At 36.7% G+C, this 16,331-nt stretch overlaps 1 protein-coding gene across 1 annotated transcript in view; it reads right to left on the bottom strand.

The window, feature by feature from the left end:
- The window catches only part of HERC5 (HECT and RLD domain containing E3 ubiquitin protein ligase 5), a 73,847-nt gene that overhangs the window by 50,204 nt on the left and 7,312 nt on the right, over nucleotides 1-16,331 (bottom strand). The window contains exons 2-8 of the mRNA XM_077142883.1: nucleotides 12,676-12,796; nucleotides 9,341-9,417; nucleotides 7,665-7,886; nucleotides 6,432-6,523; nucleotides 6,062-6,192; nucleotides 2,180-2,325; nucleotides 545-621 (exon numbers count right to left, since the gene is read on the bottom strand). Of these exons, the coding sequence (XP_076998998.1) occupies nucleotides 545-621; nucleotides 2,180-2,325; nucleotides 6,062-6,192; nucleotides 6,432-6,523; nucleotides 7,665-7,886; nucleotides 9,341-9,417; nucleotides 12,676-12,796 (866 nt within the window). The remainder of the gene's footprint in view (nucleotides 1-544; nucleotides 622-2,179; nucleotides 2,326-6,061; nucleotides 6,193-6,431; nucleotides 6,524-7,664; nucleotides 7,887-9,340; nucleotides 9,418-12,675; nucleotides 12,797-16,331) is intronic.

A 16,331-nucleotide genomic window follows, 5' to 3' on the forward strand; every position in this document is an offset into this window, starting at 1 on the left:
TCTAAGGAGGCTTAAGCCCCAAATAAATTTCTTGGAGTGCTTCAACATGCAGCTCTTAATACAGGCAAAATCAGATTAAATTGAATAGCAGATAGCCTTGAGAGGGAACTCTTAAAAGAGCTGTGTGAAAAAGGGGGAGGAACTCGCTTTGCCTTGGCGAAGTAGGACAGAAAGGTGATGAACTGATTATATGTAAGCCTATGAATGTCAGGATCTTTTTTAGTTCCGGCTGACCATCACTTTAGAATCTGTCCATTGGTGGCTCACTTGGTCACTGACTAAATAAATAGCACCTATAAGGATCCCCCCAAAAGGCAAATATTATCTAAGGAAATCATTCTGATCACCATTTCCCAGGGATCACTCTGCTGATTTCTGTGAGCAAATATTTATGGTTTAGACAAAGGGGTAAAAAATATCAAGCTACTCCTAGAATCTTGAGCATAGTAATGTGATGTTTTTGTAATTGACCAAACCTGGATTCTGGAACCCTTAATTTTGTTCAAAATACCATGTCATAAAACATCTAGAGATAGATTTTTACCTCCTTTTCCATCCAGAGCAAGATGCTTTGATTCCCTCCAGCAATCATTATTAACTCCTTTTCTGAGGTGTGGTTTTCTGAAAAGGATGTACAAAAAGAATTCAGGAAGTCATTTGGCACAAACGTGCACATTCAATTTAAACTAATACCAGATTTTCTTAAACGTAGTGTTTTTATCCAAGACCCAGCACACATAAAAAGCGGAAATACATACTTCAGGAGAAAGCCTAGTTGGCAAACATAGGTGATTCACAAGGTTGCCATGTGACATAATTAATGTAATGCTTACATATAAAACAGAGTCAAACAAGTATTTTATTAGTTGACTATTCCCTAGTGTAACTGGGCTCTCATTACTGTAAACTGTATTCTACAACTCAAAATTTCACCAGTGACTTTTGGTTAACCAAGGGCTGTGAAGAATATTTGCTTCAAGACTGTATAGCTGGTTATAAAAGAACCAAAGAAGATAACATAGGAACTGCTTAGGGAAATAACTGTTTATTTCTTCAAAAGAACTGAGAGAATTTTGTCAGTGTAGGTCACCACTAAGCTTTCAGAAACAAGCAACAAAAATGCTCAGAGGAACAATTAGAGTGTTTCACAACTCAGGATCTGAGTCTACACAGGACACAGATCAAATCCGGCAAACCACTTACTAGCTGTGAGACCCTGGCTAATCCTTTTGCTACCCAGGCCTCTGTATCCTCCAGTAAAGTGGGAATAACAGTACCCATCTTCCAGTACTGTTAGGAGAATGGTTGAGATATCACTGGTAAGGACTGAGCAAGTCAAAGGGCCTGGCATATGTCAGTGGCTCACAATCCTGAAGGCTCCACGTGATTTCCAGGTTAATTGAATGAGGCAGGAAAACTAATCATCACGGAATTAATAAATCAGAGTTGCAAGTACGTCTGAACCACAATGATTTGTTTGCTTTGAGTTCTCATTAATCCTGATCTGAAGGAGTCAAGAGAAAAACAATAGCTATTTTGACTTGATAAAGAGGTCAGCATTTAGAGATCATATCCATACACTGCTGTCCATGCCACATTGTTTGCTTAGAAAAATAATTTCTCTTAAATGGTATTTAGGCTAGATATCACCTTGTTAGTCAAGATGTAATGGAGAGGCTGGGGGAACTGCCTGAAAATGTAGAGCTGTGTTCCAGTAACCATATTTCTTGAAGATGATTGTATAATGACATAGCTTTCACAATGTGACTGTGTGATTGTGAAAACCTTGGGTCTGATGCTCCTTTTATCTACCTTATCAACAGACGAGTAAAACATATGGAATAAAAATAAATAATAGGGGGAACAAATGTTAAAATAAATTTAGATTGAAATGCTAGTGATCAGTGAAAGGGAGGGGTAAGGGGTATGGTATGTATGAATTTTTTTCTGTTTTCTTTTTATTTCTTTTTCTGAATAGATGTAAATGTTCCAAGAAATGATCACGATGATGAATATGCAACTATGTGATGATATTGTGAATGAATGATTATATAAGTAGAATGGAACGATCAAAAGTTAAGAATGTTTGCGTTTGTTTGGTGTTTTTTGGTATTTAAAATAAAATAAAATAAAATAAAAAGGTATTTAGGCCAAATGCTGTGCTTCTCATAGAATTTACCAAATTTGAGTTCTTCATTTGATGGCAATTTCATGAGAAGTGGTATCAGCTGATCATGTGTTCCACCGTTTCCCAGTTGTCCTTCGTCTCCACGACCAAAAGCAAAGACCTTTCCCAAAGCAGAAACGTAGGCAAGCGTGTGCCACCTATTAAATAAAAGCACATATAGTCAATTTTCAATTATCCATGTTGATGGGAGTATGTGCAATACAGTTAGCTGCCAAAATTAGGTTACCCAGTTAGAGTGAAACTAGTTAAAAACAAACAAAAACAATGGGTAGAATTAGCTACATGGAAACCAAGAATTCACAAAGGCGTGGCTGAGAACCCCTCAGACTTGGAGCCCCTAAGTCTGCTCAAGGCTTCTGCATGACGCTGTACATTAGCAAATGGTGTTCCCTCTGTCAGCAACAAACCTCTTGCCTTGCCTCCTACTCCTTTTTTTTAAAATGTGAAAACTAGTTTATTAGTGACAGATTTTTAAACGTTTTTCATGCTTACAGTTATTTCAAGACCATACATTCTATGCAGTCAAACTTTACTTCTATAATTTCTTCCACTATATGTCCATTGTATTTCCTTATTATGAAATGAATATATTCCTATATGATTTACTGTTTTTTTAAATTATTTAATACACATACATTTGCAAGTAATTTAAAGAGCTATCTTGATTTTCTACATAAATTAAAATTGTAAAAAAATAAAACTTTAAAAATATTTTACCCATTAGTTTTAGATGTTTTAATGCATAGAGTATATGTTATTTATTTTTGTAGTAAGAATTACTACAGAATTTGTTCATTTTTTGGTTTATTTATGTATTATGAACATTTGTTTCAATGCTGAAGCAATGTACATTGTGTATCTACTTTCTTCCAGACAAGATTAATAATTATTTTGGTCAATATATCAAATTTGTTAGAGATACTTACAGTGATTGTGTTACAAATATAAAGTAATTGGATATGAGATTATACTTTAAATAAAGCTATCTTTTCATGAGATTATAAAAAATTACATGTATCTATACATTTTTAAAGATGATCCTTTAAAAATCTCATTGAAGGTCTGTAGCTACATGTTCTTTTCTTAGCATACTATTTAAATATATATATTTGGTACTTCTATTATATACTATTTATTTTGACATTATAGTTTTGAACATTTCTAATTATTTGGTCTGTAATCATAACTTGCCTTATGATTAAATATATTCTGTAAGACACGTTACTAATAAGTTTATAGGAGGTAGAGCAAGATGGCAATATAGTGATGTGTTGAATTTAGTTCATCCTCCAGAAAAGCTAGTAAATAACTAGGAATTACATGGAACAAGTGCTGGGGGGATATCAGTGGCCAGACATTAGCGTAAACCAGTTTGGAATGAGCGGAATGGCTGAGATCTCACACAGAACTGTAAGTCTCCAAAGCTATGGAGGCTGGGGTCCCTTCACCATGGGCACGGCAGCCTGCTTTCCCTGCTCTATTATCTTCTCTATGAAAGTGAAACTTCTTTCCATGAGAGCCCGGATGAATAGTGCTTTTGCTGGTGACCTTGACACCTGTATTGGAGAAGCTATCTCTCCTTTTGGCCATCACTAACCTTATCTTCTTCTCCTCAGCTCAGTGAAGGACTTAAAGACACAGTTTGTATTCCTGGCATATATTTCAAATACTAGAGATGGTAGAAAGGACTTGATTCTCAAATTATTTTGTTTCTTTGCTTTGATTTGCATGGTGAATCTCCCTCCAACTCCTTCTTTAAGCCTCACCTTCAGAGGCACCAGGTCTTGGACGCCATTTCCAAGTCCCTCCTTTTCCACCCTAAAAGAATGAATTGGGTAACCCTCCATGAGCTACTATTTCCAAAGACCTTCATCCACTAATTTTCCTACTTATTTGTTCATTATGTTTCCCACTACCTGGAAATGCCTGAGAGCATGGATTGTGAGTTATGTCCCCATTTTCAGAGGTTAGCACTACCTCTGAGTATATGCTCAAAAATAATTGTTGCATAAATTAAGATGACTAGGTTGAAACTGTGAGCTTGCATATTATTGTAACTATAAAGTTTTAAACCCAATCAACATTACTGCACTTCATCTAAAGGAATAATGCACCAACAGAGGTAGGCTATTGACACAGTATCATATAACACGTTACCACATCTAGAAAAGTAGAATTCTAAATAGGCAATGTTTTTGATACCCAGCATAAGACACTGAATCTGGTGAGGGTGAGAATTTCTTCTGCTAAAGAGGTAGAATATGTTGTAGGGCATAAAATAAGATTTTTCCCAAGTGTCCTAGAATAGGATACTCGTTCATTGGGCCCCCCCTCACCAAAAAAAAAATCTGTGCTTCACTGACATAGCTACATAGATACTAGCTTTTTGTAGTTTGGTTAGCATACACCACTCATTAAAGAACCGTTTAACTTTGGGGTCCATGAGAAAATTAAAATTTGTGGATCAGCCAAGAGGAGCATCATCTCAGGATATGGTTTTCTTACTCAGAGACTGTCAACTATTGCCTTACGCAGGGGCCACCCAATAAATCTTCCTGAGATAGTGTTTCTCAAACATGAAAGTTCCCGACTTTATTTACTCTTTGGGAAATGGTAAAAACTATTTTTCCTAGTAGAACAAACAGATGTATTATAGGATAGTATGAAAAATTAAAAGCTTTTAAGAGATAATCAAGAAACTATAAAGGAATGGGAATATTTAGATGGATGGTTCCATACTATTCAGCAGGGCACTCAGCATTCTCCCACGTCTGTAGGAGTAAGCCCGTGTTTGCATTACGACCTCTCTGCTTTGGCTCTTTTCTTGTAATACAAGCTACTACAGGGAATGTATGTTAAGAAGTACACACAGTGGTGATAACACTTCTTTGGTTAGTGCAGAGACACTGAATGCAGGGAATCATACCATTTCAATAATATAGTCTACTTTAATATTCCAAGATCATTAAAAAAATGTCTATAAACTGATAGTATATATACCAATGTCTTAATATTTTATAGTAAGGGCATCAGTAAACTAACAAATGAAGCCAATATTTAGAGGTCTGAATTTGCTCATGTTGAATGATGAAAAAATTGCCCAAAAGAAGAATAAGTGTATCCACATGAAAATATTTATTAACCTCAACACCCAATATCTCACAGGCAAGCAGTGGGTTGATGAATCTGATGACTAAGGAAGAAAATAATTAAGTTAACCAAAGAATTCAAGCAGGTTTTTTTGGCCTCTCTATTTAAAAGAGCTGTGAAAATCAAGCATATCAGGAGCATTCCATTCAAATCACCACTGACTTTCTTTCTCTCTCTCTCTTTTTTTTTTCTTTTTTGCCTGGGCAGGCACAAAGGAATTGAACTTGTGTCTTCTGACATGGCAGGCGAGAATTTTGCCACTGAGCCCTCATCGCACCATCCACATGGACTTTGTCTTTTACTTCTCTGTGAGCACAGCTGGCCACACTGAAAGAACTATGTCAACTAAATGGTATGGACGCTCCAAGATGGTGATTATGCTAATAATTAATTCTTTGTGATTCATGCTCACTTTTTTCCCCTAAATAAAAAAATGACTTAATTTTCTTAAAGATAAAAGTACACAGAATAGTTACAAAGGTATTTCACTAAAATGACAACAGAACATTAATTGCATTTATTTATCTTTTTAAAATTCAATTAAAAGTATATATACTAAGATTAAGATTTATTATGATTATTTAATAATGTAAGTTAAGTATTTTCACCTATTTTCCAATGTTTAATATTTATATTTCAGTCAAAAAAAGTTGGAAATTTTATTAATTATCTATTTAAATTGTATTGATTTTTATCAACTTTCACAGGCACTTTACAACTTACCTTCCACATGCTATCTGGGTCACTCTATTCCCAACAAGCTCAGTCACCAAACGGGGTCTTAACTCATTCTGTGTTGAATTGTGACCAAGTTGCCCATATTTTCCAGCACCAAAAGTATATGCCAGCCCATCCTGAAGAAAAGGAAGTGCATATCAGATTTTAGAGGAAAATGATGCAGAAGTAAGAGTTCTTCTATCAATGAATACTTATGAAAAGCACTGTCAAAGTAAAGCCCCAAGTTATCAGGACGGTCCTGCATGTGGGAAGTGACCTTTCTTTCCCAGCAAACACTAACTGCCCACATCTAGAGGTTCTAGGGCTTTCCCCACAAAATGTCCCTCATAGACATACAGAAAAAGGGTTTACGCACCTCTGTGAGCAAGGCAGTGTGAGAGCCACCGCAAGTGAGAAATTCAACTTTCTGATTGTCTAGTTCTTCAATAAGGGTAGGAGAATCCTCATCTGTGCAAAGGAAGGAAGGGTTGAAGTGACAGAAAAAGAACTGTTGCATTTCACAATGGAATTACGTAAAACACCCTGACTGCTTCCTCTCCATCTAGCAATAACGGTTCCCACCACATCTGACAGGCTCCCTCATGGTATGCTTAGTTCTAGGTGGACAGGTGAGTGGGACAGCGGTGAACAGGCCCACAGGTGGAGGGATTCACCTGTGGAAGGTCAGGCTGCTTCCCAGAGCCCGTTCTCTTCACAACAAAACTGCATTAACTTTACAGCATATCTGATTTCTTCAATTCACATTTAGAATGATACTTCTCATGAACATAAAAGTTCTTTCTTTCTCTCTTAAATTCTCCACTATAATGATATAGCCTCAAACTAACTCTCTTTCCCTCAAAATTATTTTCCTTCCACAGCACTTAGCGATTCCACACAAGTAGTTTAATTGCCCCTTTACTGCTTTCTCTCCTTTGAATATTTTTTAACATTGACTAATGGGTTATCCTGTGTAACCAGCACCAGACCATGTCAGGGAGAAATGCAGTGTCATGGCCAGTGTGATCTGGGGGATACTGTGCACATTAGTAGGTAGAGCACTAGAGTTTGCTATTAGAGTTTGAAAATTCTAATCAGTTGCTTGAACTCATGAGAAATTCCATCATCTGATTATTTGTTCGTGTGTGTGTAAATACATACACAATTGGTACCTTGTAGAATAAGACCAGGATATATTTTAATAGAATCTCAGGATCCTTTTGTAATAATATAAGGACATCAACAGACATTTAATTGTGACATTATCTTGGAGATCACCTTGTCCAAATTTGTTGCTTTACAGAAAAAGAAATTAGGTCTGGAAAAAGCTAAGTGACCTGGCAAGCCCCTGCAGTTAGTAACCTGCAAAGGCTGTGCACCTTCCCGCTGCCCACAAGGCCCTGAAATGTGTTTCACTTACAGTACCCACTTCCAAACTGTGCCTGTATCCTGGACTGATTCTGCCCTGAAGACAGAGAGATAATCAGGAAGAGCAATGCAAGTGAAAGTGAAGATCTGAGCCATTTTGGACAGGAAAGTCTGTGTTAAATTCATCTCTTATCTAACAAATACGATTGTTGATAAAACGAATTTGAAAATATTTCCATACTATTGGTGTGGCCAAGGCCTAGTTGTCCAAAATCATTTTTTCCCCATGAGTAAATGTTTCCAGACATGGATAAGGCCATGCTGTGGGCTTCTCCTGCAGAAATCTGAACCAAGGGGACTCCTGAGAGACGTTCTACAATCTGTGGTGTAGAAGTTGAGACAAATATTCTTCCAACTCCAAGCTGGCCATGTACATTTTGCCCCCAGGCAAAAAGCTCACCACCTTGATAAAAACAAAGAAAATACTCTCTTAATAAGTTGAAAATGCAGTAGACATTTCCCTGGAGCATTATATGTGCTATACAGAGTATAACAGCAAAATCTCTTGCATTCGGTCTGACAGGACTCTCAGGATCTCTATATCTGAATCGGAAAAATAGAGAAGAATCTTCTTCTTAGTAGTAATAGTTTACCTCTTTATCCTCCACTTCAAAGAGAGGAATGAAATGATCTGAACATACTACAATAAAATATAATCTAGAATTATTGTTTTCTCTATCCTCTTCTTATATGCCTAAAGATCCCAAATACATAACTTAAATATTCATTTGAAATTACAGCAGAGTAACTTGAGTCAGCTTCTTCTTACATTAATTGGATATTCAAAGCAGATTTTTCTTAGATATTGTCTAATTGAGTTAACAATATCTAATGGGGTCTGAAAAAGTATATCAGAGAATTAATGTTTACTGAGCACTTAACTGCAAGATACTGTGCAGGATCTGATGGGAAACAGATGCATGCTCCTTCTCACATCATCAGTCACCAGGAATGTAACTAGCAGCATGATCTGTCAGTCCTTTCCTTGTTTCCTCAAATTTCATTCTTCTTAGATGATGATTTACCAACAATAAACACTAAATACCCCTTCCCTATCCCTACTAGACCATGAACTTCTTGAAGGCAGGTGTGTTTGTTTCATCTTCATAACCTGAACATGGTAGATATTTGTCCATAAACAGCTAAAGTCAAATGACCAGGTCAATTTTTCTAGTACAAGTCCACATCCTCAAACCTTCAGAGTAGGTCAAACACTCCTTTATTCACTCCCCATCAGTCCCGCCTTCCATTCCAACTTTGCATCTGTCCTCCATATTTAAAAACATTTCCTTGACCCTGAATTTTCTTCTACCAACCTTCTATATTAATTATTCCTCTCATAGTCAAGTTTCTTTAGGACATAATCCACATTCACTGCTTCTATTTCCCAATATTACAGTGTCTGAAAGGACACAGGTAATAATAATGGGCTGGAGAGAATCCTTGAATTGAAAGGATAACTGCTAAATAGGTCACAGGCCTGCAACCCGGCCACAAAGCAAACCCAGAACAACTTCCATGAGAGTTGGAGAAGAGCTAGGAAAAAGGAAGAAAGTTCTAGGGAAGTGTGGTCCAGGCTTGGTCCTGAACCAGAGAGAACTGCTTTTGATTATTGAGAAAATCTCAGTTTCACATTTGAAAAATAAAAATATGTAACAAAATTTAGGAATAGTAATTCTGGAAACCTGAAGATTTTATAGGTTGAATCGTTCTCTCTCGTTTTATATCTCCTTTAAGAATAGTGCCCCAAACCATATCAAATTCAAAACCAAATTCCTGTCCTGTTACAAAGTATATACATCTCACTAAGTTTAGATAAACTCCCTCTAAAAAACAATTAATATTCCAGAAAAGTACCTTTTGAGAGGGCAAGAGAATGATAATCTCCACATGTGATCTGAATTATATTTTTTTCTTGTAAAACATGTTGAACCCTGATGAAAGAAAATAGGTCAATCACCATAATGAAAATCACGATGTCAATGTTAGAACGATTAACGGTTTTTGATTAGGGCAGATGTTCAAGAATAAAAAAAAATTTTTTTTAAAGCCATGCTTTCTTTTTTTTGTATGGTGGGGGTTCACATTCATTCTTTTTCCCTGTGACTATCCTACAGGGCTATTATTGCAGCACCATTTGTTGATTTTTTTTTTTTGGTTGGGGGTTAGGGCATGGGCCAGGAACTAAAATCGGGTCTCCCGCACGGCAGGTAAGAATTCTACCACTGAGCTACCCTTATACTCCTGAGAATAAAAATTTTAATTTACTATCTTTCACTTGGTACATGTAAAGTTAAAAGAAAAATTATACAATCTTTAATTAGTGATTTAAAAGGAAAATAAATGTGTATTATATAATGGTTACAAGATCATTCTAACAGAGTTTTGCAACAATAATTTTATGATGCAGGAATAATACAAGATAAAAATAAGTTCTAATTTACATAATCTATTCAGAAAGTCTCACAAGTCATTTCATGATAAATTCGTTTTTTGCAAGGTTAAAAACTTTTATTTTTGGATATCTAACTATTTTAGTTTCCTAGGCTGCTTCAAAACAAATACCACAAATTTTTTCAGCTTAAACAACAGGAATTCATATACTCATGGCTAGAGTCCAAGAAAAGGCCCAAATCAAAGCATCATCAAGGCAATGTTTTCTTCCTAAAGATGACTGTTGGTGATCCTGGCTCCTCTGTCACATGACAAGGCACATGGCAGCATCTGCTGGGCTCTGCCTTCTCTTCCGGGTTTCACTGCTTTCAGCTTACAGCTTCTGCAGCTGTCTCCTCTTTGTCTAAATTTCATTCTCTTATAAAGGACTCCAGTAAAAGCCTTAGGACCCATTCTGATTGAGGTGGGCCACACCTTACCTGAAGTAGCCTCATCAAAATGTCCCACTTACAGTGGGTCCACATCCACAGGAATGGATTCAATTTAAGAACATGTTTTTCTATGGTACACACAGCTTCACACCACCACACACCATCCTCTGGACCGCCAAAAGACATGTTCATCCCATATGCAAAATAAATGCATCCAATCACAATATTTCAAAAGCCTTATATCATTCTGTAACAATACTAAGTACAAAGTCTCATCAAAATTGATTTTTAGGTATGATGTCCTGGGACACAATTCCCCTCTGCCCATCAGCCTGTGAAACCTAGAGATCAAGTCATCTGCTTCCAATACACAATGGAGGGACAGGCAAAGGATAAATATTCCCATTTCCATGAGGAGAAACTGAAAGGAAAACAGGGGTTATGGGTCCCAAACAATTCCAAAACCCAGCAGGGCATATTCCATTGAATTTCAAATTCTGAGTCATCAATGGGTAGACACTTTGTCCTCAGGGCCTGATGGAGTGGCAGCCCCAGCCTTTCCAAGAACCTGTGCAGTAGTAGCCATGCACTCCCTGAACACTGGGGTGAAAGCTCCTCCCTCTTCAAGCATTAGGGGTGATGGCCAGAATTTCTGCAATCCCCAGGACTCGTGTTCTTCCCTCTTAGAGCACTGGGGTAGTGGCCAGCCTCTCAGCATGCTCCTCATAGGATCTACCTCTGAGAATACTGTGTAACAGCACTCTTCCTGAACAATGAGGTAGAAGTCTGTCCTCTCCAAGCACTGGGGCAGAATAATTCTCTCCACATACAAGGGGGGGCCTGTTCTCTTGGCCCGAGAGATGTCTTTGGTTCAGCCCTCAGCTTCCATGGTTTTTCCATGAAGTGATTTTTCCTTCAGTCTGTCTCTTTTCTGTTCCTTTTAGTCCAGGCTGGCAGTGGTTCTATTTATACCAATTACACAAAAAACTTGCTGGTTGTGCATGTAGTACATAGGGGTCCAAACCGTCAGTCAGTAGGACTTTTCACAGATCCTTCCAGTATAACTGCAACTCCAGTGCTGGCTTGCCCTGGAATGGCTGACTGGGTAGTTGTTCAATTAAACCCTCATATGGGACACTATTCTCTGGTGATTCATTTTCCAGAAGCTCAGAATTTTCCAAACCACCGATTTCTGGTTTCTTTGTACCCAGGAGATCAGTTGTCACCTTATCTCCTTCCTCTCACATTTTACCATAAGCTGCAAGGAGGAGCCAGGCTTCACTTTCCACACTTAGCCTTGAAATCTCCTCTGCTAAGTATCCAAGTTCATCACTCAAGTTCTGCCTTCCATCCAACATCAGAACTCAATTTTGCCCATGCTCTCTGCCATTTTATAATAGGATCACTTTTCTTCCAGTTTCCAATAATACATTCATCATTTTCTTAGAAGGCCTCAACTGAAGTACTCCCAGCATCCATATTTCTACAGTCTCTTCAAAGCAATCTAGGTCTTTTCAATCAAGCACCTCACAGTTCTTCCTGCCTCTAGCCATTACGCAGTCGCAAAACCATTATGACATTTTTGGTATTTGCAATAGAGCACACTCTCCTGGTACCAATATCTGTTTTAGTTCCCTAGGCTGCTTCAAAATAAAATACTGTGAAATGGTTTGGCATAAACAATGGGAATTTCATTGCTCATAGTTACAGTCCAGGAAAATGTCCAAATTGAGGCATCATCAAGGCAATGTTTTCTTCCTGAAGACTGATTGCTGGCCATCCTTGGCTCCTCTGGCATGAGGCAAGGCACCTGGGGACATCTGATGGTCTCTTCCTCCTCTTTCAGGTTTCATTGCCTTCAGTTTCTTGCTTCCATGGCTTTTTACCCTTTACCTGAATTTCATTCTCTTATAAAGGATTCCAGTAAGAGTAGATTAAGACCCATTCTGACTGAAGTAGGTCACACCTTACCTGAAATTGCCTCATCAAAATGTCCTACTTATGATGGGTCCATACCCATAGGAATGGGTTAAATTTAAGAACATGTTTTTCTGGGGTACGTACAGCTTCCAATCACCACAATACCTAATAGGATTATTCAAGGATCAAATGACTTAATGAATCTGAATATTCAATTTGGGACTAGGTGGACTAATCATTCTCTTTAAAGGCCAGAACATAGGAGACAACTGGTTTGTAGTTTATCGATGGACTTCCTGGTCAGTTCAGAATTCATCCCTTACTTTAAGTTGCTACAGTATAAGGCAGGGGATAAAGATCACATATGTTAATATTTTCCTACAAAAATGATGATTGACCTTTAGTAAATTTAAAATAATACTTAATAAAAGAAGCAAAGTTCCCTACCTGGCATGTTCTGTGGTATAGTTGTACTCAAATGTTTTCCCATTGGAGGACAGAATCAGCATATGCTTTGCTCCTTGGTCCACAGAATGTATCTTCATTTTATTCTTTAACTTAATATACTCTGCAGAACGAATGAGACCAGAAACTATGGTCACTCTGATTGTTACCACTGTTATTTTGATTTAATTATAATATACTTAAAACACCTAAAAATATCTCAACTAGACAAATTTGGACTTAACATGATTTTTCTTCAGGAAAATTCAAGTATGAAACGTAGACAAATTAGGAATGGCTATTGTCTTGACAACTAATTTTTCAATTTGGGAAAGCACTGATTCATACCTTGTGTTAAATGGAAAGAACATATCCTTAAAATAACCAATTAAACATTTGCTTTTTAGATTCTTGTTTAATAAGCTGAGGCAGAGAACTCTAAATTGAAGTGGTCAAAATGAAAAGAACTATAAAAACTACATTTAGAACAACATAACCATCACACAAATTTTCAGGAACAGATATATTGTGTATTTTGAGAATCACTCCTTTCTAAAACAAAAACAAATAATAATAAACCCCTCTGGGCTGAACCAAACAGAAGATATACCTATTTTCATAAAAGGAAGGATTATGTTTAAGGAATTATTTTTATTTATTTCTTTTATTGGAGAAGCTACGGGTTTCCAGAACAATCATGCATAAAATACAGGACTACCATATTATTCACACCTATTATTATCACCCTGCCTTGGTGTGGAACATTTGTTTCAATTGATGACAGCACATTTTTATAATTTTACAGTTAGCTATAGTCCATGGTATAATTTAGGGTTCACTGTTTGTGTGCTGCAGTTCCAAAGACTCTTAAAAATTTTTTTTATTTTATTAAAAACCAATATTTTCCCTTCTGACCACATTCATATATATATTTCATTGTTGTTCATTACATTCACCACTTCATTACCAAAAGATTTCCAACATTCCAAACAGGAACCCTGTATATTTTTAACCTAACTTTTCATTTCCTAGCCGAAACCCTCCCTGGTAACCTATATTGCAGATTGGGCCTGTAAGAGTGCTTATTTCAAGTAATTCATAACAGCGAGATCATACCATATTCTTCCTTTTGTGTCTGGCTTATTTAACTCAATATGATGTCCTCAAAGTTCATTCACGTTGTTGCTTGTATCAGAACTTCATTCTTTTTATGGCTGAATAGTATTCCATTGTATGTATATAGCACATTTTGTTTATCTATTGATCATTTGATGGACATTTGGATTAATTCCATGTTTTGGCAAGTGTGAATGATGCTGTTATGAACATCAGTGTGCAAATATCTGCTTGAGTCTCTGCTTTCAAGTCTGTTAGGTATGTACCTAGCTGAGGGATCAATGGGTCATATGGTAATTCTATAGGTAACTTTCCAAGGAACTGCCAAAATGCCTTTCACAGCAGCTGCACCATTTACGTTCCCACCAGCAATAAATGAGTGTTCCTATTACTGCACATCCCATCCAAATACTTGTAATTTTCCATTTAAAAAAACAGTCATTCTAATAGGTGTGAAATGGTATCTTATTGTAGTTTTGATTTGCATTTTCCTTATGACTAATGTTGTTAAGTGTCTTTTCATGTACTTTTTGGTCAGCTGTGTATCTTCTTTGGAGAGATGCGTATTCACTTCTTTTGCCTATTTTTAAATTAAATTGTCTTTATGTCGTTTAGTTGAAGCATTTTTTTTATATATACTGTATATGAAACTTTTACCAGATATGTGGTTTCAAAGCATTTTCTCCCATTGTATATGTTGTTGTTTAATGTACTAAAGTTTGTGCATTAGGTTCTATTTATCTATTTTTCATTTTGTTGCTTGTGCTTTGTGTGTAACCTCTAAGAAACCATTGTCCAACACAAAGTTCTGAAGATGGTTCTCTAGTTTCTACTAGGAGTTTTATAGTTCTGGCTTTCATATGTAGTCTTTGATAAACTTTGAATTGGTTTTTACATATGGTTTGAGGTAGAGGCCCTCCTTCTTCTTTCTGTAAAAATGAAGATCCAATTTTCCAGCACCCTTTGTTGAAAAGACAAGTTTTTCTCCACTGATTTTGCCCCCTTGCCAAAAATCAGTTGGCTATAAATGTGAGGGTTGATTTCTGAGTCCTCAATTTGATTTCATTGGTCTATTGATCTGTCCTTGTGCCAGTACCATGTTGTTTTGACTACTGTGGATTTGTAGTACATTTAAGATTGGGAAGGGTGAATCCTCCAACTTTATTCTTTTTTCAAGAGGGCTTTAGCTTTGGGAGATATTTTATCCTTCCATATAAATTTGATGACTAGCTTTTCCATTTCTGCAGACAGTTGATGGAATTTGTATTGGAATTGAATTGAATCTATGAATTGGTTTGGGTCAATCAGTTCCAATCCAAGAACACAGAATGTCCTTCCATTTATTTAGGTCTTCTTTGATTTCTTTAAGTAATGTTTTGTAGTTTTCTGTGTATAAACCCTTTAGAGTCTTGGTTAAATTTATTTCTATATTTTGAATTCTTCTAGTTGCTAATGTAAATGGAATTTTTTCTTGATTTCTTCTCCCAATTATTCACTGCTTGTGTGTATAAACAGTACTGATTTGGGGATGCTGATCTTGTACACTGTCAGTTTGCTAAATTCATTTATCAGCTTTAAGGGCTTTATTGTGGATTTTTCAAGGAATTTTTGTATACAAAATCATATCATCTGCAAATAGGGAAAGTTTTACTTTTTTCTTTCCTATTTGGTTATCTTTTATGTCCCTTTCTTGTCTAATTGTTCTGGCTAGAACTTCCAGTACAATTCTGTATACAATTCTGTGACAGGGGACATCCCTGTCTTGTTCCTGCTTTAGTTGGAAGGCTTTCAGCCTTTCACCATAAGAAAGACAGCTGTAGGTATTTCATATATACCTTTCATCATGTTGAGGAAGTTTCCTTCTATTCCTACTGCACTGTCTTTTTAGTAAGAAGGGGTACTGGATTTTGTCAAATGCCTTTTCTGTATCAATTGAGATGATCATTCCCCCCCTCCTTTATTCTGTTAATATGGTATATTACATTGATTGTCTTATGCTGAAGCAATCTTGCATATCTGGAATAAATCCCACTTGATTATGGTATATAATTCTTTTAATGAGCTGTTGGATTCAGTTTGCTAGTATTTTGTTGAGGATTTTTACATCTATGTTCATAAAAGATATTGGTCTACAATTTCTTTTCTTCTGGCATCCTTATCTGGTTTTGGTATGAGGGTGATGTTGGCCTTGAAGGCAGAGTTCCCTCCTCTTCAAAGTTTTTGGAAGACGTTAAGCAGAACTGGAGTTGTCCTCTTGTAATGTTTTGTAAAATTCCCCTGTGAGGCCATCTGGTCCTGGACTTTCTTTGTTGGGAGGTTTTTTATTTAATCTCTTTAATAGCAACTGGTTTGTTGTGATCTTCTATTTCTTTTTTCTTTTTCATTTTTTTCATGCTGGATCATGGGGGTAACATTTCATTCCTTTTTCATGAAATGGAAATGGTACCCATATTTCAGCACCATTTGTTGATTTTGGGGGGGGGGAGCGGAGTGCAAGGGGAGTGCAAGGGCTTGGAATTGAACTTGGGTCTCCCGCATGGCAG

This window comes from Tamandua tetradactyla, chromosome 24 (assembly GCF_023851605.1).
Source record: "Tamandua tetradactyla isolate mTamTet1 chromosome 24, mTamTet1.pri, whole genome shotgun sequence".
Lineage (NCBI taxonomy): Eukaryota > Metazoa > Chordata > Mammalia > Pilosa > Myrmecophagidae > Tamandua > Tamandua tetradactyla.